Source organism: Solanum lycopersicum, chromosome 1, assembly GCF_036512215.1.
Source record: "Solanum lycopersicum chromosome 1, SLM_r2.1".
Lineage (NCBI taxonomy): Eukaryota > Viridiplantae > Streptophyta > Magnoliopsida > Solanales > Solanaceae > Solanum > Solanum lycopersicum.
Window position 1 is genome coordinate 84767319 of NC_090800.1, and position 27707 is coordinate 84795025.

At 33.1% G+C, this 27707-nt stretch overlaps 4 protein-coding genes across 5 annotated transcripts; 1 reads left to right on the forward strand and 3 right to left on the reverse strand.

Annotated features, from left to right (window-relative positions):
- Window positions 1–125: 125 nt before the first annotated feature.
- Window positions 126–4305, reverse strand: LOC101252821 (cyclin-L1-1). Of its 2 annotated transcripts, none has more exons than XM_004230104.4 (9): window positions 4107–4305; window positions 3595–3772; window positions 3377–3458; window positions 3152–3292; window positions 2622–2791; window positions 1307–1580; window positions 839–1208; window positions 659–694; window positions 126–579 (listed from the first exon to the last, which is right to left on the reverse strand). In XM_004230104.4, exons 2-9 carry the CDS (start codon window positions 3744–3746, stop codon window positions 524–526), a joined length of 1281 nt encoding a protein of 426 aa, XP_004230152.1. In that variant the 5' UTR covers window positions 3747–3772; window positions 4107–4305; the 3' UTR covers window positions 126–523. The 2 variants fall into 2 exon arrangements, with proteins under 2 accessions (XP_004230152.1, XP_069148452.1); XM_069292351.1 differs by having other exon boundaries at window positions 3562–3772.
- A 2737-nt stretch (window positions 4306–7042) lies between these two features.
- Window positions 7043–10469, reverse strand: LOC101260486 (receptor-like protein 9DC3). The gene has a single exon (XM_004231209.4). The coding sequence runs from the start codon at window positions 9966–9968 to the stop codon at window positions 7155–7157; it is 2814 nt and encodes a 937-aa protein (XP_004231257.2). The 5' UTR covers window positions 9969–10469; the 3' UTR covers window positions 7043–7154.
- Window positions 10470–12230: 1761 nt separating this feature from the next.
- On the reverse strand, window positions 12231–17954 carry LOC101253321 (4-hydroxy-tetrahydrodipicolinate reductase 1, chloroplastic-like). Its single transcript, XM_004230105.4, has 8 exons — window positions 17666–17954; window positions 17301–17538; window positions 15769–15902; window positions 15587–15661; window positions 14278–14379; window positions 12904–13013; window positions 12732–12819; window positions 12231–12629 (listed from the first exon to the last, which is right to left on the reverse strand). Exons 1-8 carry the CDS (start codon window positions 17846–17848, stop codon window positions 12561–12563), a joined length of 999 nt encoding a protein of 332 aa, XP_004230153.1. The 5' UTR covers window positions 17849–17954; the 3' UTR covers window positions 12231–12560.
- Window positions 17955–24355: 6401 nt separating this feature from the next.
- Window positions 24356–27138, forward strand: GID1ac (gibberellin receptor GID1ac). Its single transcript, NM_001365651.1, is given in 2 exon segments — window positions 24356–24812; window positions 25410–27138. Coding segments are annotated over 2 exon segments (1050 nt in total). The 5' UTR covers window positions 24356–24761; the 3' UTR covers window positions 26409–27138.
- The last annotated feature ends 569 nt before the right edge of the window (window positions 27139–27707 follow it).

Sequence of the window (27707 nt, forward strand, 5' to 3'; positions counted from 1 at the left end):
ACTACATATAAATGATAGCTCTGTATCTTTCCTTTCCTTCTTCGAAATGCTGAAACCTCAGTTACTAGACTCTTAATATAACTGTCGTGCAGAAAGCTAACAACCCTGCTTTAAGACACAAGCTATTAGAACAACAAAGGTTATGTCAATTGTTCGAGGGAACTAAACGACAACAGTTAAAAACCGATTACAAGAGACCTCTCCGTTGATATATAAGGGTGTGGTACAGTTTCACCAAGAAGGCACTTCCCCAGCTATATGCAAAGAACTGCAGCTATAATCCAGAAAAACAACAAACATATTTGGCATGGTAACCTGCAACATTAAGCCAGAACATATTTTTAGGTGGCTTAAGCAGGAGAATGATGGGTCCAATTTCAACAGGTGGAGGATATACTATTTCCACCAATTAAATAAACCCTCCATATGCAGATTCACGAAATCGGTGAAGTATAATTTAGGGCAAGCTTTAATGAAGCAAGTTGGCAGTGATTGAGAGCACATTCTCTCAGGCCGTTCCAAGCTAATGATGTCTACGACGATCCTTCTCCCGTGATGAATAAGACAGGTAATCACGATCTGCATACACAGAAAGTTGTCAAATACAGTCCATTAGAAGTCAGGACTAAAGATCAGACAAAAGTATATAGTTGTTTACCTCGAGAAGATTGATGTTTTGGTTTCTCTGAGTGACCTGCAGTATTTAGATTAGCTTGAGTAAGGCAAAGCAGAAAAACTGGCCAATAAGACAGAAAAAACTGGACATTAAACATTCAGAAATCTACATGAATGTCAAGAAGTCCGGAAATTAGACAATTGCAAGTCAACCAGAACTTACCTTTGTCTCTTGAACGATGACTCCTTTCCTTGGATTTTTCTCTGTCCCTTTCGAAGTCGTCTCTGTCCCTTTCCCTGTCAGATTCCCTTCCCCTATCACGTTCACGAGACTTTAGTCTTTCCTTATCCCTCTCCCTCTCCCTATCTCTGCCCCTGTCCTTCTCTCGATCCTTGTTCTTTTCTCCACCAGCATCTATTCTATGGTCAGTTCTTCCTGGCTCTTCTTTTGACTCCCCTTCTGAAGGCATGTTTTTCGAGTCATCATCACTCTTCTTTGAGTCCTTCAACTTATCAAGGACAGCTTTTGTATCTGCCTCCTTAGCGACTTCCTCAGTATCTTCATTCACTGGTGGAGCATCCAACAAACCTTCCTACAAAGAAAAAAAAGGAGGAAAGGGGTTAAATATCGAATCGGGTGTGTTCCATGGCAGATGGATATCAAATTGATAGACAGGTAAGTGCCTTTTACCTTAGATACAGGAAGCGACGGCGAGTCTCTTGATCTGTTTGATGTAGCAAAGGAACCTCCTTCCTTGCACACAGGAATGTATTTTGCTTTTGGAAGACTGTAAAGATGAGCAAGAACTCTGCAAACTTCATCTATACCAGCCTTGTCTGCATCAAATGCTTTCCACCAAGGAGGATTCTCAGGGAGGGGCACTTGAAATCTACGGGCAGCAGCATATACAACTCCACAGGCCACAACCTCACTCTTGAATCTTACACAGAGTGTTGTGCGCAAACTGCTCACAAACAAAAGCACCCAAGAGGGTTTATGGTTCAGAAACATTACAAATTTATAGGCAATGAGCTAACTAGAAGTTTTAGGACAATTAATTATTGATCACTGCCCTATTAGTTAAAGTTTCATCCAAGAGTATCACTACATCAATTAGAAGAAAAAATATACATCCCAAAAAAGATACACGATACCTTGATGAAAGAAGTACCTTCCCACTACATCTCATTACAGGTTTGAAAAAACAGAAGTGATACCATGGGCTGAGCATCAGCTTGGCATTTTAGATAATGATGATGATTGTTTCTGATTTTTCTTGTTGATTTGGTATACACAATATCTCTATGTCACCAAAGAGGTACTGTATAGCAGATACTATCTTATTTACATACTTCAACTATATGTTAATATACAAGGAAAAGGATGTAGGCATCACCTGGTTTAATTAAAACCAGCAATGGCATAATAAAACGAAAGAGATGGCTATATTTCCTTTATTAGGAAAAATGAACTGTGTAAGATGCGATTCCTCACAACATAGAAAGTGGGAACGGATAAGGGAAAGACGTTACAAAAGAAAAATAACCATCACAAAGCTTGTCAAACATATCGTTTTTAATTTAAGTAGGTTCCTTAAAACTCGAACATCTTTTTTTGACATCAGTTACATGACTTTCATTTTAAAGGACAGATATGGACCTTGAAAACTGCTATACATTCATCATGCCACACCAAAGGTATGAACTAAAAAATTTAACTAATTTTCAAGCTAATATCAGAGTTTATGCCGCCCAAAAAATAAAATGGCAAGTGTGATGGCCAAAACACAAATATAACTTAAATAATTTTAAACTACTGAGGCGTTAAATGCCTACATAATACATGACGGTGATCAAGTGCTAATATAACTAGTAGCATAACAAGAAATACTTTCTGTTGTCAACACTCAACACCGACATGAAAGAACATACTCAGATAAACATAACAACACCTAAACAATTTTTTTTTGAGAATGAAAACATAACAACACCTAAACAATACTCACCTGTCATTTGCAAGATTCCAAGCTTCTTGTCTCAACTCTGCAGGTGTTTCAAGAGTTGCAAGGTAGTTTGATATAAATTTATGAGGATGCTCGACATGGCAGATGAAACCCATCTCTTTTAACAGATGCCTCTCTGTTCTGATTAGGTCTGCTTTCAAATCAACATATTTCTGCAAAAAGAGACCAAAAATATTGGAAACGGAAGCACCAATGAAATGTATCAACTTGATGTTGTCACAATAAATAAAAACCCCAAACACCAATGAATGTAAGAAATGCAAACTTGGTGGGCACAAATGCATCTGAAGTAATAGCCCCTTTAAAAAAGCAGGGTAAGAAGGGAAGCTGCAGATAGATGATTTTACTTATGAATTAATAACAGGAGGCTTGCAGCAACACTATCAGCCTCTAATGAAGTCTGGTAACTTGCAATTGTATCGAAACTTTCATCTTACCATACTAGAAATATTATTGCAAACTAACATGTTGATAGAAACAAACTATTTTCTCAGGTAAATGAGACATCTAACCTTCGAAGATGTATCCAGATGTTCTATAGGTAAGTTTTCTCTCCTACATTCCATTCTGTGGAAAACAACAAGCACCTGCCTTGCTTTTCTCGGACTTTCTTCAAGTTTTGATGCAAGCCAAACACAACTAGCAGCAACCCTCTGCAAGTTAACACAGAAGAAGCACACATCAGCATGAATAAACAAAACTTTTGAAGGAAGTAGGAGTTGGAGCAAGAAAGAAACCTTCACATTAAAACGGGCAAATGATTTCTTGCAGTAAAAGCGATGAAATAACACTTGGCCAGTGGCCATTACAGCTTGAGGTCTGCAAATTATCATGTTAAGGAGACACCCAAAGCCAAATGCGATGAACTTTATTTCAGAAAAGTAAAAACAAAAAATCAACCCAGTTGTTATGATTCATATACCTTCATAATAACTCCATAAAAAGAAAAGGATACAATCTGAGCAAAATCCCACATTCTTGAACGAGATCACAACCATAGATTCGAAGCGCTGTTTCTGTAACATCATCGATTCCATCTTTCCTAGAAGGAGATTCTACAAGCTGCTCCTCTGCTAGATAGAATGTGTCTATTGCCGTGTAAATCATAGTTCAACTTCAAGAATCCCCTAAAACTGCAAAAAGAAATAAAAATTCGGTAACCCCACATAACCCAACTGTATAGTCAAACTTTACAGAACATTCACCGAATAAACTTTGAATCTTAATCAAATAAACCTAGATGTATAAACAATTCAGATCAAAAACACCCAACCCAGAAACAAGAAAGAAGTAAATTTTACGCCTATAAGCTGAACAAATCTATAAACAAAAGAACTGATTGTCGAGCCACTATACGATTTGTGATAGAAAAAGAAAATAACAAGATACCCACAAACCCTAGAATGCAAATTGTAAATATATACATACATACAAAGCAGTGTAGTAGAGTTTCAAAGATTCACTTACATGGGGTAACCACGATTGAGGAAGAAGAAGAAGAAATCGTTGAAGCGCTAAAAAATTTCAAACTAATTCTCTACTTCGGTTCCATTTTTTATAGGTTTTTGACTTTGGGGTTATTTGTTTTGTAGGAACATAATATTAGTATTCTTTGGTTCCTTTATTTTAATCCTTAAACACGACAGATTTAAAAATATCTCTTTCCTTTGATGTAGTCTGGTTCAGAAATATAAATGAATTTATTTTTAATAAAAGAAAAATATTAATTAATAAAACTGTAGGAAATAATATTTTTTTTAAAATCTGGTTTATCAACTAAAATAGAAAATTAACTCAAAAGACTAATTATATAGGAAAATTACACCTTTAGTTCACTTTTTAGAAATATTTATTTATTTTAATTTGATTATTATATTTCACATGTAAAGATTAATGAATTTCCCTCTTTTCTTTTTTTTTTTAAAAAAAGCATGTTTTATAGATCCAAGATTTTTTTAAAAAAAATAATGTTCAGATATTTTTGATACTATAGAGTTTGAATGTTATTGCTGATATTTAAAAACACAATTTCAAGTGAATGGTGAAATTTTCTTATTCAATATAAATGCGGATGATAGTTAATTTGATGACTTCATTCTTTCATTTCATTCTATTGATTGGCTCTAGCTCTAAAAAACATATACATGGAGTTATGTCGACTTACGTACGTCTTGTTGACTAAACGATCAGGTACGCCACACCACGTATCATTCACTCGGCTCAATGTACCTTTATTTATCTGATAATATAGGTTATATATCTATGTAAATTCATAGTTAAATTTCGTTTAAATAATGGTAAAAATAACTTCTAACAAAATAGAGAGTTTTATTTCTTAATTTTTTTAATTAATGGATAAGCATTTGCTAACAAAATAAAGTATTTCAAATTGGGCATTCATTTTTAGGAAATATTCGAGGACACTTTTTTGTTCTGTAAACCTTGCATATAGACGTCATTTCTTAATTTGTTTTAACTTTTGAGATAAATATAATGATCAAATATTGAGTTTACGGTAATACTTAATAGATAAGTACTACTAGTTATTAACATGATGATAATGATAATCTGCATTCCCAAACAGACACAGTGATAGCTCTCTGATTTCTTCCTTGCTGATTTCAGTCTGAAGAGCAATAATAAACAATGAATTACAAAAGGATGAAGTGTTCTAATTATGTAAATTTTACTATAATTTTTTATTGGGAAACAATAATAACAACACGAGTAATAAGTTGCTTGTACAAGCATATATTACTAATTATATATATTACAAAAAAGAAAAAGTTAGAAACTAAATTAAAATATTATAAATATTTATTTAATTACATATTTAACTATTAGCAATAATTAATTACTACCTTGAGTAAATGGAGAGATTATATGTTGAAAGAAGGATTGTTTATTCTTCTAGATTTTAATGGAGGCTCATTGCATATATATAATATTTTTAAAATTAATCTTTTTTTTTATTTTGGCTCTTAAAAATTACTGATAGTGGTGATTCACTTAAATATTACTTGCGATACTTTTCTTTATCTACATTTTTAAAAATATTATTGTTTTTGTTTTAAATATTTACCTTCATAACTTATATCTAACTTTCAAGTTCTCTTTTGTTCATACCTATCAAATATTTAATTTAAATCTTTAAGATGTCTTCTTTTGGTCTTCCTCTATTTTTGTCTACATAAATTCTTTTTTTTTTGTCCGACGAAACTCACATATAAGATTATCCTTTTTATTTTATAGTTAAGCTAGTGAAGCTCAACATCTAAAGTATATAATAAATCTACTTTAGTCTAATTATATATCACTTTATGAAAATGAAGTAACTTTTCTATTTAATTCGTGTTTTGATTTGACTCAATGGAGAAGACTTTTGTATTTTGATACAGGAGAAGATGTCGACAAAAACTCAAAAAAAATATATGGATTTTGTATTTCTTTTTTCATTTATTTGTTGTTAATTATGATTGAAGTCTTAAAAAGGTCGTGTATGTTTTTATTTTTTTCTTCTATATTTATTTTTATATTTTCTATCTATTAGTCTTTTTAAATTTAATTTTCTATATAAAAAATTTGTGATAACATTTATCTGAGATTTTTGCACTTTAATGTTCATTACACACATATTCATTAAATTTTAGTTATCCTAATGAATTCATAAAATATTACATTGAATACACGCATGCGCAACACACATGTCCAAAAACTAGTATACTAAAAACAACAATCTGCATGTTTTAAAATTATAAATAACTATTTTCCCAAGCCCATGCTCTAGTGGCATACTCTGACCTCTCTCTTGCTTCATACTTTTGATTTGCAATCTGAATAGCAATGAGTTACATCAGGATATTGTCTACACTTGCTTGATTTATTATTGAAAATCAAACAATCAAACAAATAAAGTTTCAACGTATTGAATAGCTAAGAAAATCTTTTGGGACTAGAGCTTGTGCAATAAAACAAAGTTTCCAATCTCATTAATATTAGGAAAAATATTCAAATATGTCATTTAATTTTCAGAAAAAATTCATTTATGTCATCAGTTAAAAATTTGACTCATTTATACCATTACTGTTAATGCATGCATTATTTCTTTTAATATACTCTGCCAAACAAGTATTGCTAATAAAATGTATGCTTGATTATGTAGACAAGAAAATAATGAATTAGTTATTAGTTATTACCTCAGAGATTTTCAGTGTGAAAATTGTACTATGTATATCATTTCATGAGTGATAGTTTCAAAAGAGTTTATGAACCATCTTGGCCTTTCAAAGAGGTATATGAGATACACTATGCCAAATCCAAATGTCAAGCCACAGCCATACCCGATTAGGACAGATTGCCAAGTCATTTCGCTAAGAAAACACTAAAGTCAAACTAGGTCAATCTTTTAATTATCATGAACTCATCTATTGATTTAAAGAAAACACCATAATTTTTTATTGGGAAACAATAATAAGACTATTGATTAATTATTATGAACTCATTTATTTTCACTGTCTAATTCCTCCTGCGCCTTTTACATGCTCTCTGTACTATGTATATCATTTCATTAATGATAATCTCAAGAGAGTTTATGAACCATCTTGGCCTTTCAAAGCGATATATGAGATACACTATGCCTAGTCCAAATGTCAATCCACAGCCATACCCCATTAGGACAGACTGCCAAGTCATTTCGCTAAGAATACTTGGTTCATCTTCAACTGGTGCTGATGCACTCTTATGCTTCCCACATTCATTTGACAGTGGTAATCCACACAAATCGGAGTTCCCAAAATAGGAATCATTTTGAAATGTATTGAACTGATTACTCTGAGGAATACGTCCAACAAGATGGTTGTGTGACAGATTTAGGACCGCGAGAAATGTAAGACTTGCCAATTCCTCTGGAATTTTGCCGGTAAGCTGGTTAAATGAAAGGTCTAAAGCTTCAAGAGTGCTCATGTTCCTCATTTCAACAGGAATGTGTCCTGTGAGGCTGTTGTGAGATAAATTCAGCAGCAGAAGTGAATTCAAATTCCCAATGAATTTAGGGATTTCTCCTTCCAACTTGTTCCTTGACAAATCGATTGTTGTGAACATCCTCAAGATCTTCTTGGATTCAATCTCTTGATTTTTCATCACTAATAGGATAGATTCCGCATACCATCCGCTATACAAAACCTCGTATATATTACCCAGGATAGAAAAAGTTTCCCCAAGATACTCCAATCCTGATTTGTGTGCGTCCATGTTCATCATGGCTTTGAAACCTTTAAGAACCTCCGTAGGTAAAGAGCCGGTAATTGAATTGTCGGAGAGGTCAAAGATCCTCATACATGGAAAGGGCGATTTCTTTTTAAAACCAACCATTGGTCCATAAAATCTATTAGTTTTCAGCATGAGAACCTCCAACTCTTGCAACGCCTCCAGCCAGGTGGGAAATGTTTCGCGTATCTTATTGTTTTCCAAATCAAGGATTCTTAAGGATGTACAGTTGACTAGTGATGTTGGTAGGGGACCTTCCAATTGATTTTTGCTCAAATCAACATGCACTAGTGTACTATTCTTTGGGAATTTATTTGGGATGGGTCCATGGAAGTTATTAGCTCCTAAGTCTAAGACCATGAGCCAGGAAAGAGTAAGCAAGCAATTGGGAATTTCAGCACTCAAATTATTGCAAGACAAATTCATAATATAAAGTGAAGTTGCTGTGCAAATGGGAGATGGCAAAGGTCCTGTGAGTGAATTTGATTGAAGATCAAGTATCATCATTTTCTCCCAAGGTATATGGTCTAAGCTTGTAAGGTAGTTGTGAGAGATATTAAGGACATATAATGCGCTGAAACCCCCAAACCATTTAGGTAACTGCCCGTGAATTTCATTTTCCGAGAGATCCAAAATCCGTATCTCCTTAGAGTTCAGTAAGAAATTCGGGAAATCTTTCACACGGCAAGAGCTCAAACCTAAAGAATAAAGAAGGGGAAAAGCGGTGTTGTTAATAATAATATTGCTACTCCATGATAAACCACTATGAGAAAGATCAAGATATTGAAGGTTTTTCATGCTTGAAAACGTTTCTGCTCCAATCTCACCGCTCAACTTATTGTGTCCAAAAAAGACATCAGCTAGGTTGAGAAGATGTGTAAGCGATTGAGGTATGGGACCAGAGAATTGATTATGAGACAAATCAAGTCTTTCTAGAGAGTTGGCCTTAAACTCTGGAAGTGGACCACTGAGTGAATTGTTTGTCAAAGTCAACACTTGAAGGTTTGTCAAGTTCACATGAGAAGATGGGAAGGGGCCAGTGAAGTTGTTGTTGTGTAGTAGTAAGTGTGTAAGCATTTGCAAGTTTGAAAAAATATCAGGAATTCTGCCTTGCAAATTGTTGTATGAAAGATCCAGTTGGGTGATTTGTGAAAAATTCCTGATGAATTCTGGAAAAGGACCAATGAGGTTGCACCCAGGAAGTAGCAGAAGCTTTAAGGATTTGTGAGTTCCGAGTGAATTGGGTATCCGTCCAGAAACATTATTATAAGAGAGGTCCAGCTCCGTTAGTGAATGAGTCTTGTTAGAGTACTCGGGTAAAGAAACAGTGAGATGATTTCGTGAGAGTCTGAGCGTTTCCAATTTGGGCAGGAGGAAAATGTTTTTTGGCAAGTCTCCTTGCAAGTTAGTGGTAGCAAGATTTAAATACCTCAAAGAAGAAGAGAATGATACATTCATTGGTATGCTGGATGAAATGTTCACCTCAGAAAGAGAAAGTAGTTCTAACTTGGTTAAGTTGTGAAAGAGCTTATTGAACCCTTCCTGACTGAACTGGACATTGATATTATTAGAGAGATCAACGGAAACCAAATTGGTCAAGTGTGACATTTCTAACGGAATCCTTCCTTTGAACCAACAATAAGAAAGGTTGAGATGAGCTAAGCTGACTAACTGACCAATCCCTTGTGGAAATTGAGAACCCGAAAAGCCATTAAGGGAAAGATCGAGTGTTTGAAGATGACGAAGCTGGAAAAGGCTACTATTTGGATGTAGAGTTCCTCCAAGTCTGCTACAACTGAGGTCCAAACCAATGACATGTCCAGTTAAGAGATTACAGGTAACTCCATCCCACTTACAACAATCCATACTAGTACTATTCCAAGACGTCGTCTTAGAATAGGGGCTACCACAATCATGGTAGTCTGTCAGGCTAAGTGAATGCTTAAACTGTAAAAGTGAAAGGGAATCATGAGAAGAGCAAAGTGGATCACCAAATGAAAAACAAACCACTTCACCTGCATACACAAATTGTAAAATTACAAGAGACAACAGTATTCTCTCCATCTCTCTCTAATTTCTCTTCTATGTCTAATACCAAATGTAACTGATTAATAAAATTGAAAGATGTTATGTCATTTATATAGACAAAAAAAAACATGTAAGTGCATGGTTCCATAGAATCTGTTAAAACTAATGTGAATATAATAATTGGAAACTGTTTATAACCAGGTGTGAATAATTTAGAGTTCAATTTTTATCAAGGAACTTGTTCAACTATAATATGAAAATACAAATTTATAGGTATAAGTCAAACATGGAAATAGTTTTATTTATTTTCAAACTAACCATCAAATATTAAATAATTAACTTATATAAAAGTAATTTATTACTTTAATAACACTATCGAACGATCCCTAAAAGCAGTACAGAGATAACTTTGAGTCTTCATCCTTTTTAGTAGAGCTATCAAAATGGATTTACTCAATCCAACCCAAACGGACTAGAGAGTTAATTGAGTTGGGACAGGCTGACCCTTTTAATTAAAGGATAAAAAAAAAAAAGCAATCCAACTAAGCACTAAGTGGGCCACGAGTTGGTCCTTCAATAAAAAAAGAGACAATATTTTTCTCCTAGAAAGGAAACGAATGTTGATGTCCGATGAACACGACATCAATACATACATAAATTCATTCATGAATTACAAATACTTCAATGAAAAATTTACAAAACAAATATATAATAACCAAGATACAACATTCAGATGATTCATCTGAGCGAAAAAACATTACATGATTACTATTTTCTTAAACAAGACAATAAAGGAGAATTGAAAAAATGAAGCATAAAAACAAAAATAAAAGAGGTCAAAGATTTGTAATTATAATGGAGTAATAGACTTTGGCTAATAAGAAATTTAGTCGGTTAATGACCCCAAAAAAATGTAAAATATATGTAAAAAATATAGTATTTGTTTATATTGATATTTTAAAAAATATTTATTAATAAAATCTTAAGAAGTGCAACACTATCTAAAATATATATAATAAATATTTTTAAAATTAACAGCATTTTTAAAATTCACAGCGAACGTGGCTGGCCTCTGAGACTTGCGAGATAGACCAAATGAGGCTTAACTAAAAAGCATTGTTCCTAAATGGATTGAAAAAATTAAACCCAACCCCATCTAATTCAAGAATTAGATTAAGCCGGCTTAGCGAACCAAATCCATTTTGACAGCTCTATTTTTTAGAGACATTTTCCAGCTCTGTCTAGACAATTCCAGTCAAATAACCTAAACTTAGAATTTTACGTATCAAAGTATGTTTCATGAGCTTTCCTACCGGACTTTGATACTTTTATCATCAAATTAAATGAGTGAAAAGTAAAACGATGACATTAGTAGCCAATGATAATTATATTGTTCCAACCTTTTTGGTTGATTTTTCCAAGTAACTATATTTACGTAGAAAGGGGGAGTGACGTGACATCCGACCCTGATGCTACGCTAGAAATTTCTATACCATCATTTTCTTATTTATCTTGACTAGATTAGATGTATTATATTATATTTTTGCTCCTTTGTTATATCTTCCGAAGAGATAGCCAAAATATTACTCCATTCAATTTGAGTTTAACTTTTTTAAATAATAAAAAAAAAATCTCTAATCTTTACTTGTGTTATTGATATTTATGTTGTCTTGTTTTTCTCTTGTAGAAATATCAATTAGTGGAAAATTGCTTATTACTCTAATTAAATTCAAAAGGGGTAATTCCTTATTTATACATTTATTGAAGAAAATATTTTACATTGAATATGGCCAAAACTTATTTTGGTGTCGTGATCAGTGATATGTATTAATTTATGAAGCAAAAATTTTATAAATTGAATAGAATTTACACAAAACAAAATGAACTGATCGGTTGATCTCTGTAATTAGTAGTAAGTTTACACGAAAAATAGAGATATCAGAACCTTCAAATTTTGAATCCACCTCTAAACTAGAATGCTATGTGTGTTTCTCGTGCCACTCTTAAATTCACATCCAGCATATACGGTGGTAGATTACACTGGCTGTCAAAAATTCAAAGCCTAGGAACTGCAACCAACTATAAAGAAACAAATACATGACAACTTAAGGGAATCAACACCTATAATATTTGGAAAATCAGTCACACTGACAAAATCCTACTCGTTGGATTCAGACTACAATCAAGAAAAGCAAAGCGGATAGAGTCTATAGTCCGCCACAGCAAGTGAATGCTTGAACTGTAAAGCTGAACACTTATCCACCAAAGGTCATCAAGGGTAGAAGAGAAATGGTCATGTAATAATCTCAACAGAAAAATAGAAAAAACTCGATACGTAGTGAATATTTTACTTGTCAAGAACATCGAAAACCTCCCATCTTCTAGTAGTACAAATGTAAAGGGAAGAAAAAGCATACAACAAGAGAAGCACACTCAATGCTTGCATGGAGGCTGGAGCTAAACCTACTAATCATATTATTTTGATTGCTGCATCTTAAGAATCATTCAACTCCAGATCCTAACCAATGGAAGGACAAAATCAAGAAAATTGAACCCACCATTCGTTTCTCTCCACCGACAGGTCTAAATGTTATACATCTTACTACTCCAGCATATGTAACTCAGCTGCTATCGCATGTTGCCCTCTCGCAGCACGTCGATCATGTCATATATCCGCTTCTCTTCTTTCAATTTCACCTATATTAGAATCATACATTGTTATTCTATTCTAACTGATTGTGTTCCTTGAGATACATAGTGAAACGGCAGTAATGAGAAGCTCTTGTAAGTTTGGTTTACCTTCTTAGCAAGGAAAAGTATAGCATCAACTGTTCCCTCTGCATAGATTGATCTACCACAAACATTGTGCTGAAATTCAAAAGAAACACTGAAAGAGAGAAACCAAATTAGTGTCTGTTCAATTATCAAAGACATTGGCAACAGCAAAAAGAAAGCGGATAGAAAGTATTACGTTCCGTCTGGTGAGGTCAAATGGTACATATGGAAAGCATGGCCTAACAAGTACTCTTCTGGTACACCAACCATCTCAACTTGTTGCACGGGGTCTCGTATTAGTTGTACCTGATAGAATATACATGAGGATAACTAGAATATTCTGAAGGGGATTTGAGAATATATTAACTTCAATGCATGTTATAGAAGAAGTCAATTTCAAGGCTTGACAGCAAATTGAATTTCTCTATATGCTCCAACTCCAATTTAATTTAATCTTTATATAATTCGTTTTCATTCTCTTTTCCTCCAAAAAAACAGAAGACCCTGAAAATCTATTAGACCTTTTATCTTCCATTTCATTCTCTTATCCTTCCAAACTTGAAAGATAGATTGGAAATATTCAATAACTGAATTGGCAGTCTGCACCACCACTTCAAGATGGAGAAACCACTCAGACAAGTCTAATGGAACATTTGTGCCATACAGGATATATAATCTACTCTAGACATTTTGCTGATATTGAAATAGTGCAATGGATTTAAGAGAACGTGGTGAGTTCTGCTAAATGAATGTCCATGAAAGAAGGAGAAACATAAATCTGCAAGTTACCTAGAAGAATGTGTGTCCCAAGAAATGGGCCGCAGCAGGGGTAGGTAAACCCAAAGCCAATTGGCACTATGGTAAGATATAGGAATTAGATGGAAAAAGATATTATATAGGAGCAAGAAGAATCACAATAAAGTGCCAGGGACGATGATAGCTTTGGAAGAAAAAATAGTGGATGTTTTTTTTTAACTAAAAGGAAAAAAAATAGTGGATTCTCTATATCTAACAGATCGGGGTCACCTTTTCAGAAATTTGATTCATTATACAGAAAATTTTTAGAGCAATAGCCCCCTTTCTTAAGCAATACACGGGATAGAGAGAGTGGTGATACATATATTGTACTAGTCTGATGGTTTTACCATCAAATCCTTTCGTGAAGTCCATTGCAGTTATTGAAAACATAGTTAAATAACTTATTTGTGGCAGTTATTGCCACTCAACTTGGCTCCAGCCTAGACCTGAAACTCCATCAATGACTATGCATTTAGATGCCTTTCACCTACACTATCAGATTCTTTCCCAGACAACTTATTTACACCGGACACTAAAGTTGAGGATAGTCAAGTTGTGCAAAGATGAACTCATGTTCATAAAAGCATGGAAGACCACAATCAAATTCGTAGAGTAGCATTTTCATAAGAGAGTTCACTATTTAGTGAAAAGGAAAAAGTCCGGACGAACTAAAATAGTAAAACTGGAAGGGGGAATGGAAATTTGAGGGTATGGAAGAACCATGATAGAACAATGTTTTGTCGTTATTGAATAAGCAAAGCAGTAGGCGCACCTTATCCAAATCAAAAGAAACACCTAGGTTCTCAAAGCAAGAGATAACAGCCTTCGCAGTTCCAGAAGTGTCCAGTTTACTTGCTTGATGAGACTCCATCACCTAATAGTTTGATGAAGAGGGTCAAAATTCAGATGACAATCACAAGATACTATAAATCAAACTAAATGTCCTGTTAAAAATTTGAGATGAATAAGACTATAAAATGATCGATAAATAAGGAAATAACAAAGGGTAAGCAAATAAGAAAACAAGATGCACTATGAATGTACAGATATATAGACAATTAGACATGGAAATAAGCATACATTGCATATGTGGTTGGATACCCAGATTTATCTCAATCAGATAAAATATCTTATTGTTAAAAAGCACAATCAGAAAGAATTCAGAATCCAATAATTCTTCGCAGACCAGTTACTTCATATTTCAGTGATATAAGCATGAGGTTTGTCCACTGTATCTCAAATTAGAAAATAGTAAAAGAAACAATCCTAAGAAGACGGTGAATTTGCTATGTTTAATCCAGGAGCATGCAAATAGCCAAACCATAACCTAAAACACAGGCACGATACCTTGTGGACACTAAATGATCTAGTAGGAGGCATTTGGACAATATCTGGTTGAAGTTGAACAAAAAAGAATTTGAAGATGAAGTTGAAAAGGAGTATTTTGAAGTTCAGACATTTGCAAGTCATTTAAGACCCCTTAATGCTCTGCCTATGTCTCTCCATCCATGAACTGCAAGAGGCAAACTGAAACCCCAGTTGTAAAAGGAACAGCTGCTTAAGAGCTCATAATTGAGTGAGAAACAGCCATTTTATTCGCACAGCAGTCTAGATTTAAAAACAACTTCTAGTGGCCCACTGGATCAATCACACAAGCAAACAACTGGTGGTTGGTCAGTCCATTTCTACTGTCCAATTTGCCCAATCACACAAAAAGTCCAATTCTGCTGTCCGCCAAAAAAACTGATTTTGTAGAGCACTTCAAAGAAACAATCAACGAGTTCCAGTTCTTCCTGGTAAAGTGTACTTCAGAAAGTAATTCCCAATAGCTTTAACATCTTCTACAGCAACATTAAATATCAAAAGCCAATATGCAAATATCCGGATGAACAGAATTTATGTTAACCTAGTATACATGTCAAGGAAAACATAAACTGACATATCAATGCAAGTAATGCAACTAAGAGCATTTTAAGGTAAAAGAATGGAAGCATGCACAGAATATAGTCAGCATTTCAAATCACTATGAAATACAAGAGTTTGGAAACCAACGGTCAACTAGCATGGCAAAGGAGACAAACCTGTAAACTGTACCCAGAGAAAGCTCCAGGGAATTGTTCTGCCATGATTTCCATGGCTGCGAGAAAAGCTACCACCTAAAATAGAGCCAATCATACAGGTATACCTCCTGTTAAACTACAGTCTGGCCCACAATAACAACAACAACATACCCAGTGACAAAAGAAGAGCAAAATGTCTAAACCTGCTTTCCCATTTGTGGGGAGATCACAGCATAAACTTTTGAGTCTACCACTGTTTTGTACAGCTTCTCCCTATCTCCACCAGTTGTTCCCATTACAAAAGGCACTCCAACTTTACAGTATAATTCAGCATTATCTGCAGGTTCATGGTGGAAACAAGAACATTACATGGCTATGTCAATGGAATCTCCAGCAAAGAATGCAATATATATCATTTTGGTGCTTTCGTATTTCTATATCTCATTGCACACCCTCTACTGTCCTCCACTAAAGACATGTGTAAAAAATTATCACAGAAGCCTACCTATGCTGGCTAAATTTTATTTATAAGAACCTCAGAATCAAGATGATTGAATTTACAGACAAACTTAAAATTTTAGCATTTTACAGAAAAACATTATAAAACTTCACCGGACACCAAAAATTTTAAGTTGCAAGGAAATCTACATTTTACAAGAGAAATAGTCTATGTTTTCCTCTCAACACAACTGTGGTTTCTTTCTAACAAAATCATCCAAAATATTAATAAAGGAATGGTTCTCCATTTCTGCCCATAATACTTAGCTTCTGTTGGTTCCAGCTAGCCACTGCTTGCTCACAAACATCATTCACTGAATACCATAAAGCTTCCAAAACATACACACAATTTGCTAAGTTACAATGTCGCAAGATATATCATACAGACCCAGCAGAAGCTTCACAAAAGAGTTGCGCAAGCTGCTTTATGTTATTAACCATGCCTCCTCCAAAAGCTAGCCATTAAAAACATCATCTCTGTTAGGGATTAGGCTCTCCAAAGAATTTTCAGTATCCGCTGAGTAGATTGGCCAATTTCGAGTTTCTGCTCTTGTCCACATCATTCAGCCCCCCTCGCCTATTCTTGTGAAGCCACAGTTCTTGTAATTTGTCTACTTCCATTCCCAAGACTAAATATCACTTTGAAAGGATATGTTAAGACTGCACTTGCTTCTTCTAATAAGCTCAACCAATGTTGCTAATCTTTTTTTTTCTCTCTTTTGATAACAGATAAATCCCGAGTCTAGTAGCACACGCTTTGAAACTTGGTGGATAGTGTACCCACTACCTTTCTCCACTTAAATATCATGATTTTGGTTGAGGCAGCGTTCAAAGATGTGATTCGTGTCTAACCAACATACACGTGATGAACGCTGCCACTAGATCAAAGCCCAGGGGCAATGTTGCTAACCTACTGTTTATGATAACACGTGGATATGCTTCTGTCAAGATTGTGATTCCACACCATTAATAACGAAACAACATTTATAAGTAACAAATCCCTCTCGGAAGGTCTAAAGTAGTTCATAGAGAATGGTTGACCTTATTTTCATATGATATGTCCAAAAGTATATGTGCATTGACATCAAACACGAAATATCAAAACAATAAGATCCATAAATCTATAGCATATCATAACAGCCTAAAGATATTGGAAAATGACAAAACTCAGCAGATTCAAACTGAATTGCTGTATGTCATTGGCATATCGCCGTAAAGTATCGAATCCTTGTCTTACCATTCACTGCAGCAGGCAATGTGTAGTCCACTACAATTAGATTAGGGTGTTCCTCAAAGACAGAGGACAAGAGGTTTTCTCTATCCGAAGGACCATGCACAATTATCTCTTTTCCACCCGCCTCCACAGTTTTTCCTTCATCTTGTGGACCACCAAAACATATAGGCACAGGTTGAAGTCCCGCAGCGATGGATGCTTCAAGAACTGCCCTCCCCATTTTGCCAGTACAACCATTCACCTTTACATCAAAATAAAACAAACCTAACTCAAACAGTATTACCTTGATAAAACTAGAAATCAATTAACAACAGTGTAATTTAAAATCATTGGCAAACATATTAATTAAAAAAAAGGAAGGAACCTACCATTATAGGGAGTGGCTCGATTTTTGATTTAACTAAAACCTCAACATTTTGTGCTGGAGCAGAACACATCTTCACCGAATATTTTCGACCTCGAACAAAACTATTGCAGCCATTTTTGCTGCTTGAACTGTAACGCATTCCTCCTCCATTAATGTAAAGTGGAACTTTGATGATAGCCCACATTGTTTTACTGCAATACAATGAGAAAGCGCACACAAATTATAAAGATTTTGACTCGTCAGCAAAGACACTCTAGGGTTTTAAAAATTATCGGCCAAGTGTAGGTGTTATTTTAGTTTTTAGGACATTGCTATAAAATTTGTATAAATGTTGTACTTCATTAAGTTTAATTTTACAAAATGAATAGTATTATGGAAATTGTAAAATATTTTTTGTAAATCAAGTTCTGTAATAAACGATAGTAATAGAATTATTGGAGAAAATTAAATTGATTTTTTTAAAATAATAATATAACAGTCCTTTTGATACTTTAATTTTAGAGATTATAAAAATAAGTACCTTGATTTTATAATCTCAAAGACTTGCTCTTTGATTTATGAATCAATAAACGTAATAAAGATAAAATAATTAGTTTAAAGAAAAGGAAGATGTAAAAGAGGATCTCGAATCATTGTTCTTTAAAATAAAATTAAAATTCATTTTTAAAAAAATGAGTGTGTGTATATATATATATATGGAAAGTGAGAATAAGTATAAAAAGGGAGAGATAAATGCTTTAATTAATTAACAAAAAAAAGGGAAATTTATCTAATTTGCTTATCCACTCTGAAAAATAAACCAAATCCAATTTTTTTTTAAAAAAAAAACAACATAAAATTAGTAGTAGTAACTTAGATTCGTGGGCCTTAATATATTGGGGCCTAAACCCAAGGTTTTAACAGCGTCGTGGTCTGGTTGGCCCGCTATACTTTATAACGGTATATTTTATTTTATTTTTATATGAGATTTTTTTTATAAAAAAAATATATGAGATTTAAAATACTAATTAACAAAAAATATATATAGATAATGTCTCCTTTTAATGAAGATTATCAAAATGCTACATTATATTAATAGTATTCAATATAATTTTTAAAAACAAGGGCTCTAATCATTGATTAGAGCCCTTGTTTTTAAAACTTGTGTTTATTTTGATTCGTGATTAATTCATACAATAGCGATCAAAAACAAATAGGTATTCAAAACAAGTAAATGTTTAATTCAGTTATATTTCTAATTATGCTATTTTTATTCATGAAGTTTGACCTTCTCTAATTTATCTGTTTTCTTTATTATCTTTGCATTTTCTTTGAAGACTTAAATTCAAATTTAATTTGTCTGAAGATCAGAAAAAATTATATCAAATACAGTATTTGAAATGCTGAATTTCATACGAAACAACCAACAAACGGAAACTATTCAACCCTACTCATAATCAACAACCCAAACGACCCCAAAATTGTTGTTTGATATATAGTGATCTTCTTAACATTTTGCAAACAAAAATATGGAATAAATATAAATAAATATGCGACTAATAATTGTAACAAGATTTAATCCCTAATTTATATGGTCTTTCACCATTGGATGTGGTCATTATGATCAAGCACTATTACAAGCTGGGAAAGGGAAAGGGACAATCGATGGATATTTAGTGAAAATATTACTATAAAAAAATATTTTGATATGACAAAAGAAACAACTGGCTAGCCTTATAGTATAATAAAGAAAGTAGATGATTTGACCCTTTCGTCATTTGTTAGCTAGCCCCACAAAGTTACGTAGATATTAATAATGTAGTAATGATAAAAGAAATAACTAGCTAGCCTTATAGTATCATAATAAAAATAGATGATTTGATCTTTCGTCATTCGGTAGTTAATCATATAAGTTATGCATATATTAGTAATGTATATTAAGTATTAGTTATATAGGGTTTAATTATGTAAGATTTATTTATACATACATATTATATAGATATTAGTTATCTAGAGTTTAATTATATGAAATTATTATACATTATTGAGCAATTTTTATTTCTTAATTCCAAAAAAAATTAGCAAGCTAATATTTATTATGACCATTAAAATAATCAACTATATGAATAACACGTTAAAAAAAAGGCAATTTTCACATATAGCAAACAAAAAAATCATATTTGTATAATATAACAAACTTTGCATAATTGCGCTCCATAGCAAACATAAAAACTGTATAATTCGCTATACATATAAAAGTGTATAATTCGCTGGCCTAAATTGTATAATTCGCTGGCCTATTTCGCTGCAATTGTATAATTAGCTTTGCATACAGTTAAATCGAATTAAAATGTATGTATATTGCATAATTATAAGTGTATAGCAAGAAGATATATGTTTCACAATATATACACTTCTGTTGTATAAAGCTAGAAAAAATTGTATTTCACTGCAATTGTATAATTCTTTGCTCTGCAATATTTGAAGTAAAATGTTTGTAAATTATATAATTAAGTGTATAACACGAAGATATACATTTTTGCATGTGGATATACAATTTTCTCTCGCTTTATACAAAAACAGAAACAGAAATTATACACTTCTGTGTATAAAGCGAGAGAGGCGAGAATGGGAGAGTGGCGAGCGAGACTTCTGGGAGAGAGACGCCTGACAAATTTTTGCCAACGTTTGCTATGGGGCACAATTAAATCAAACCCTAACTATTCCATTTAATTTAGGTTATTAGTTTGCTATTTTATACAATTTTCCCTTAAAAAAATACCAATAGCTAAAAATAATAAAAATAAAATGATAAAGGTAATTAAGTAATTGGTATTCAATATGATTAAGTATTTAAGTAATAGGTTATCTAAGTTATTTTTTTTAAAAAAAAAAAGAAACTAAAAAAATTGAAATGTGTATTGATGGTGCGTTGTAAAAAAACTATGCAGAGAAATTAATTACAAATAATAATCACTGCCTTGCCACCAAAGATAACAATTAACAAGAATTTAAGGAGATAAAATTATCAAGCAGAAAAACTCACAGTGCTTTTTTTTTTTACATTCATTAAATATTTGATTTGTTGTAGATTAATACATATTTAAAAGTAAATCGATAGTGATAGATATATTATTTACTATTTTAACACATATATAATTAATACACCATAACTTATTCCATTTTTCATCCCGCATAAGTTATATATAAATTTTTCATAAGTTATACAAATATTAAATATTGATTATGTAGAATTACAAAAAGCGCAAATAAACACCGTATGAAATTAATACATGAATAATTTTTATATAATATTTAAAAAACTACCAACCAAACATTGTATAAAATTAATACATAAATAACTTTTATATAATATTTGAAAACTTACCAACCAAACGTTAAAATTAATTCATGAATAACTTTTGATTCTAGTTGCAAAACAAACATTATATAAAAATAACACATAAATAACAAAGTAATTCATATATTAGATGTAGCTTAAGCCTGCTATCAAATGGCCCTTAATGTCTCCTTAAAATAAAGATATGAACCTTAAAATGGCCTCATTTTATATATATATATATATATATATATATGTTGGAACCAATAAATTTGTGGTGGAGTGATATATTTTTCTTTTATGTGTAATTAAAGATCTCAAGTTTGAGTTCAAGTTTCTCGATGTATGAAGTTGTAGTTACTTGTTTCAATTTTTGCCATTAAATCAATGACTCACCTTGTTAGAAATTTTCAATAAATATCTTTTATATATTTGATGAAATTTTCAATATAAATATAAAATCTACAGAAAAGACATTAATTTTCCAAAAATTCATAACCACTTGGATCCGCCCTTGCCTCATAGTTTTGCTAAGTTATTATAATAGTATTATTAACTTATATCTATACTTAATAAAAATTCATAAAATTCAAACTCCAAATCCATCCTAAAATCATATGCTAAATGGAGATCATAGAGGAGGAAACTTGGTGAGGAGACTAATAATTGGGAAGAAGGCAAGATTGTTTTAGAATGAATGAATGAAGTAAAAAGGATTAGGTGTTTAGTTTTTGTCCACAACATGAAAGACCAATATGAAGTACAGTGAGGTGCAATGCCACAAAAAAAATAAATTGAGTACTCAGTTATTTCCAGCTAGGAGCTTTAATGCCATTTGTACTTATATTCCATCAATCATTTCTACCTACTTCAACACTTATAATGAAACTTGCAACCTGTTTTCTTGTCTACAGGATGTTTCTTTGGCTTTTCCAATTCATTTATATGACATTTTGTTACAAAAAACTACACAAGAATCATATGCACAGAGTAAAAGAACTAGGTCATTTGCAAACAACTGAAAAGATAATTGTGAAGCAAGTTTCAAGTGAATTTACTATGAGATAAACACATGAATTGATAAATACAAATTCATCATGGCAATATTGTTATGCTTGCACAAAAGGAAAGAACTTTGAAATTAGGGAAAATTGTGTGAAAAATCGAAGTAAATAAAGGAGTCTTAGTCTTATTAAATTCGTTGACCAAATTTCAATGAGAGTTGGAGCAAGTCAACAGAATCACAATCATCACTACTCCTATATAAAACATCATTTTGATGCTACTAAACACATGTTATTTCACACAAACAAGGACTTGATCTTGGCAATAACAATTATTGTGAGAGATAGAGCATAATAATTCAAACTCATCAACAAGTTGTTGAGGTTGTTGAATCCATCCCATTTTTTAGTCAACTTTAACTATTCAATTGGCATAAACAATTGTTAAAAAGGAATAGTAATTGGAGTTGAAAAATAAAATATTTGGTAGTTGACAAATTGGTAAGGTTTGCAACAATTCTTGACTTTGTTATATTTACATATGTCATTAGTGACATAAGCATGGTTTTATTCTTCTATAAATAGAGCATTCTTGCTTATTTGTAGAACACACCAAGTTAGAGAGAAAAATCATTTTGAAAACAAAGTGAGGTATTCCATAGATTATACAAATAAATAGTCTATGAAAAAAAAAAATGTGAGCGATATTTTAGTAAGATGGAAATCAAAAGAGTACTGAACTTTTTGAGAGTCTTACCTTCTAGAATAGGAGGAATCATGTTGTCTTGAAAAAGGTTGATGCAATTGGTTAAATTGTAAAGGTAGTCTCTTTGATTATAAAGTTAATGACTTCAATTTAAGTGAATTTTAGAAGTAAATCTTAAGAAAGTAAGTTGTAATTTATACTTTCATAAGTAAAGTATTTTTTTTATCATAATGTTTCTTGTGTTATTTATATTTCATAATTTATTTATTATTTTGTGACGGAAGAGTCCAATTTTTTTTTTTAGCCCACTGAGTGGTTGCTAAAATAACAATATGTTTCCCAACTTGTTGATTAATTTTATTTTCATTTCTAGAGTTGTTAATGTGAACTATCATATTTTATCCAAGTTAGTTTATACATGTTTTAAAATATGATGATTATGTCAAGCTGGTTCATGTTTTTGTATGTCAGAAAATAGTCGGTCTATCTCATCAGTATGTGGATTGTGGGCTATGTCATTTTTTAAAAAAAACATATATTTTTTAATTAAATTATTAACGTAAATATCGATAAGATATTTTCATTTTAATCTATATTTTATATGCAAATTCAATTATTTAAACATTAAAAATACCTAAATTTAAGAACTACATATAATAATTAAATGTACACAACAAATATTAATAAGTTTGAGAAAAATCATATCACCGGTTCCGAGTACCTACAAATATTTGATTATTTTCATGATGAATGCATGGTAAGAACACATCTACCAATGCTGAATGATGATTCTGATGATACAATAGTAATAGAAATAGGTACATCACGTTTGATGATTTTAAATTTCAATATTTCAAACTTTTAATAGCGGTTGAGTTTGAACTTTTGCAATTTTTAATAGTTTATTGTATTTTTAATTTTAATCATCTCTTTATTTAGCTCACAGACCAACTCAACTCATATTACTTAACGCACACACACCAACATAATTATTTGGGTTGAATTAAAAAGTTTCTTTTTTTAAATGAATTCCCAAATTTTAGATCAATTCTATTGAATCACGAGTTAGATCAGATCAACCCAACATATCTTTCCTTTCATATTTATACTGACATATTTCCCCTCCACTTTAACTTAATTATAAAATTAAATTTTGTTAAATGACATAATCATAAAAGACCTATATCGGTCGGCCCCATACGAAGACATATTTAATGCCACACGCATACCCACCCCTCCGTTTCTTGTTTGCGGAAAGGCAAATATTTTTGGTAAAAAACGTAACTAATTTTCTCCCTTTCTTTATCCAATTTAGGCCACACCCACATTTAAGAAAACTCCATGGGTATATGTACTTCATTTTTCTCAAAAGGGATACGTGTACAATAACATACCAAATAATGCATAAAATGTATTGATAAAAATAGTATTTTAAGCCAAAATAACATAAACGTAACAAAAATAAGAAAATAACAAGATGATACACACGTGTCGCATCCGTAGGTCCGTTTGTCGTCACGTGCCTTATGGCGTTCCCCCCACGCTTTTGTCCCTCAAAGGACGCCGTTCACTACTTTTTGTCTTTTTTTTCCAACAATTTTGGCAATAAATCAACACTCTCGGGGCCATCTCATGAATACCCCATACTTTAAGTCCTCATCCCCGAAACCTAGCAATTTGCTAAATATTACTATCTGGGTCCTACATTCCTTACCCAAAACTTTATTACTCCTTTAACCCCTCAATTTGTCGTTTATCTACTCTACCACCCTGTGTGTACTTTAGTGTTCGCCCCTTTCTCATTGCTATTCTGCGCCTCGAATCCTTATCCTTCACCTCCCCCTTCATTTTCTTGTTGGTTCATACCCATTTATTTCTCTCCTTGTTGTTAATGAGCTGAAGGAACAGTGTGTCGAGAGGGAGATGAAAGTACTACTGACAAAGAAAGAAGCTTTATTGTTGTTGGGGTTTTTCATGGAAATGTTCTTTCTTGGTTTTGTTTAATCGCTTGTGCTTTTTTTTTTTTTTTGCTTTTCACCAAATCAAGAAAAAGGAGAAGCGGCTGTCTATGGCAAGAAATAATGAAGCTGTTGCGAATGAATCCAAGAGTGAATCTAAGGTACTCCGCTTTTTTCCTGTTTTCTTTCTCTGATCATCAATTTGATTTCTGTTGATTTATGGGTTGGCTTCAAGATTTTGGGTTTTACAGTATAGCTATGGTTTGGAGTGATTTTGTCATGCAGATTTTGAGGGGTAGGGTTGTGTTTTACTCTGAATTTTGAAATTTGGTACTTTTGAAAGGATGTTTTTTTTTGCTTCTATTTTTGGTCTATCAGTGCCCTGTACCCCACAAATTTTACTTGTTTTTACAGGAAAAATGAGTGCCTATTTGTGTAGATTTTGGATATGTATACCTTGGTGGTGTGGGTCTGGAGTTGCTCTAATTGTTCCCCTAAAATTTGAAAACTTGCCCTTTTGTATGATGGGTCTGAATTATGTTTAGCTATTCTTCTTTTAGTATGCTGCACTGTCTTGTGTTTCATGGCATATGTATAATAGTTTGGCTGATAGCAGCACGTTCTAGTGTTATTTACAGTAGTTCTGCTGTGTGTGTTAGATGTAATTATGTAAATTAAGGTTATCGTTATGCATATATCATGGCTTTTATCACTTCAAATTGTACAATTTCTGAAATTTTACCTCTGTTTTCTTATAGAGAGTGGTTCCGCTCAATACATGGATCCTAATTTCAAACTTCAAGTTGTCTTACAATCTTCTCCGTCGCCCTGATGGGACTTTCAATCGTCACTTGGCAGAGTTCCTTGACCGCAAGGTTCCAGCGAATGCAAATCCAGTTGATGGAGTTTTCTCTTTTGATGTTCTCATTGATCGTGAAATAGGCCTACTTAGCCGTGTCTATCGGCCTTCTTTTGAGGATGGAGCTTCACCGAATATGGCTGAACTTGAAAAGCCTGTGACTGCTGATGTTGTACCTGTCATAATTTTCTTCCATGGTGGAAGTTTTGCACACTCTTCTTTCAATAGTGCCATCTATGACACACTTTGTCGCCGCCTTGTTGGCATTTGCAAGGCAGTTGTTGTGTCAGTTAATTACAGGCGAGCTCCTGAAAACCGTTATCCTTGTGCTTATAATGATGGATGGACAGTTCTTGAGTGGGTTAACTCAAGGGAATGGCTGCGGAGCAAAAAGGACTCGAAGGCTCACATATACTTAGCTGGAGATAGCTCTGGTGGTAATATTGTTCATAATGTGGCTTTCAGGGCAGTAGAATCCAACATAGAAGTGTTGGGAAATATACTGCTGAACCCTATGTTTGGTGGACAAGAGAGAACAGAATCAGAGAAGCGATTGGATGGCAAATATTTTGTCACACTTCAAGACCGAGACTGGTATTGGAGAGCTTATCTTCCTGAAGATTCAGACAGGGACCATCCTGCATGCAACCCTTTTGGTCCAAATGGTATAAACCTCAAAGGCGTCAAGTTCCCAAAGAATCTTGTTGTTGTCGCAGGTTTGGACCTTGTTCAGGATTGGCAGTTGGCTTATGCTGATGGGCTTAAGAAGGCTGGACAAGAGGTTAACCTGATATATTTGGAGAAGGCAACAATAGGGTTCTACCTGTTGCCAAATAATGAACACTTCTACACTGTCATGGATGAGATAAGTAGCTTCGTGAGTTCTGACTCTCAGTAGATTTAACCTTGTCAAAAGTAGGATATGCTTTGAAGACGTTTGATGTTTTGTTGAAGTTAGTTCCTAGCCTGTCAACCGTTTGAAAGATTGTATAGCATCATCAATTACTTCCTTATTGATCATGCTATTGCTTGGATTCTGCTCCATTGGCTGGGTTGGTTATTGGTGGCGGAAAACCTCAATCATGTAGCTGGATCTGTGTTATATTTATTCCAGGTACAGGGAGTGTCTGGATATTGGTTGTATATTTTGGTAGCTTGCGCCAAAGGTTATAATCATCTTGTCTTCGTCTAGCAGATATGCTGATTTACAGCTAACCTTTCCCATGTTAGCCTCCGTAGTAGAGGGGGTAAGTCTGGTGCTGATCCGTCAGGGGACCAGTGCCTTGCTAATGTTATATAGCTGATCATACTATTATGCTTCACGGATGAACATCCTAAATTGTGAAGTTGTATAATATATCTATAATTATATAGAACTATGTTTGCTTCCTCGCGTTATCATGGTGTGTCGCCCTTTGGTTTGTTTTCTTTTTTATGTTCTTTGTCACTTCCTTGACCTTCAATATGTACATCCTTAGATCACTTATATTTAGAAGATATGTTTGCAAGTACTGTTTCTTTTCTCAGGGATGCACAATATGAACATATGTAATTCAACATGCTTCAATTGTTATAAGTGGAATTGTTGTTCTCTTGCACATGAACTGATGTGCTATGAGGTCTTTCTATATTGCAATGTTGGCACTGTCTAATACATGAGGTGACTTTTTTGTTGGTCAACTGGAAAGTGTTACTTATTATGATTAGTGGAGTGTAGTTCTGAAAAAATTATAGTATTTGAATGTAAGTAGCGCGAAGGTGGAACCTATTCATCAATTAAATGAGTGAAAATCATACTAAACTATATGTTTGGCCACAGATTTTGCCTCAACCAAAAAGATCTCAAAGAAGTGTTTGTCTATCAAATTAAACCATTATTTCAAAATATCGTTGGACAGGTTCAAGTCGAGGTTTGTGTAAGCTGATATGTCCTCAACAGAAAAAAGAAAAAGAAAAAAAAGAAGCTTAAATACATGTGTAGAAGCAGTGGTGATTTGAGAATAGAGACAAAATAAGCTGTCTGTCTTTTGGTGACCTTTATGAATCTAGTCCTATAGTGTCAAACTAGTGAAGAACTCACTGGCAAAACTGCTTCTTTGCTCCCTTCCCCTTTCTATTTAGTTTAAATTTAAATAAATTATATATGGCTCAAGATAGTGGCGTTTTCTTTTATATAATTTGAGTAAAACAAAAAGAT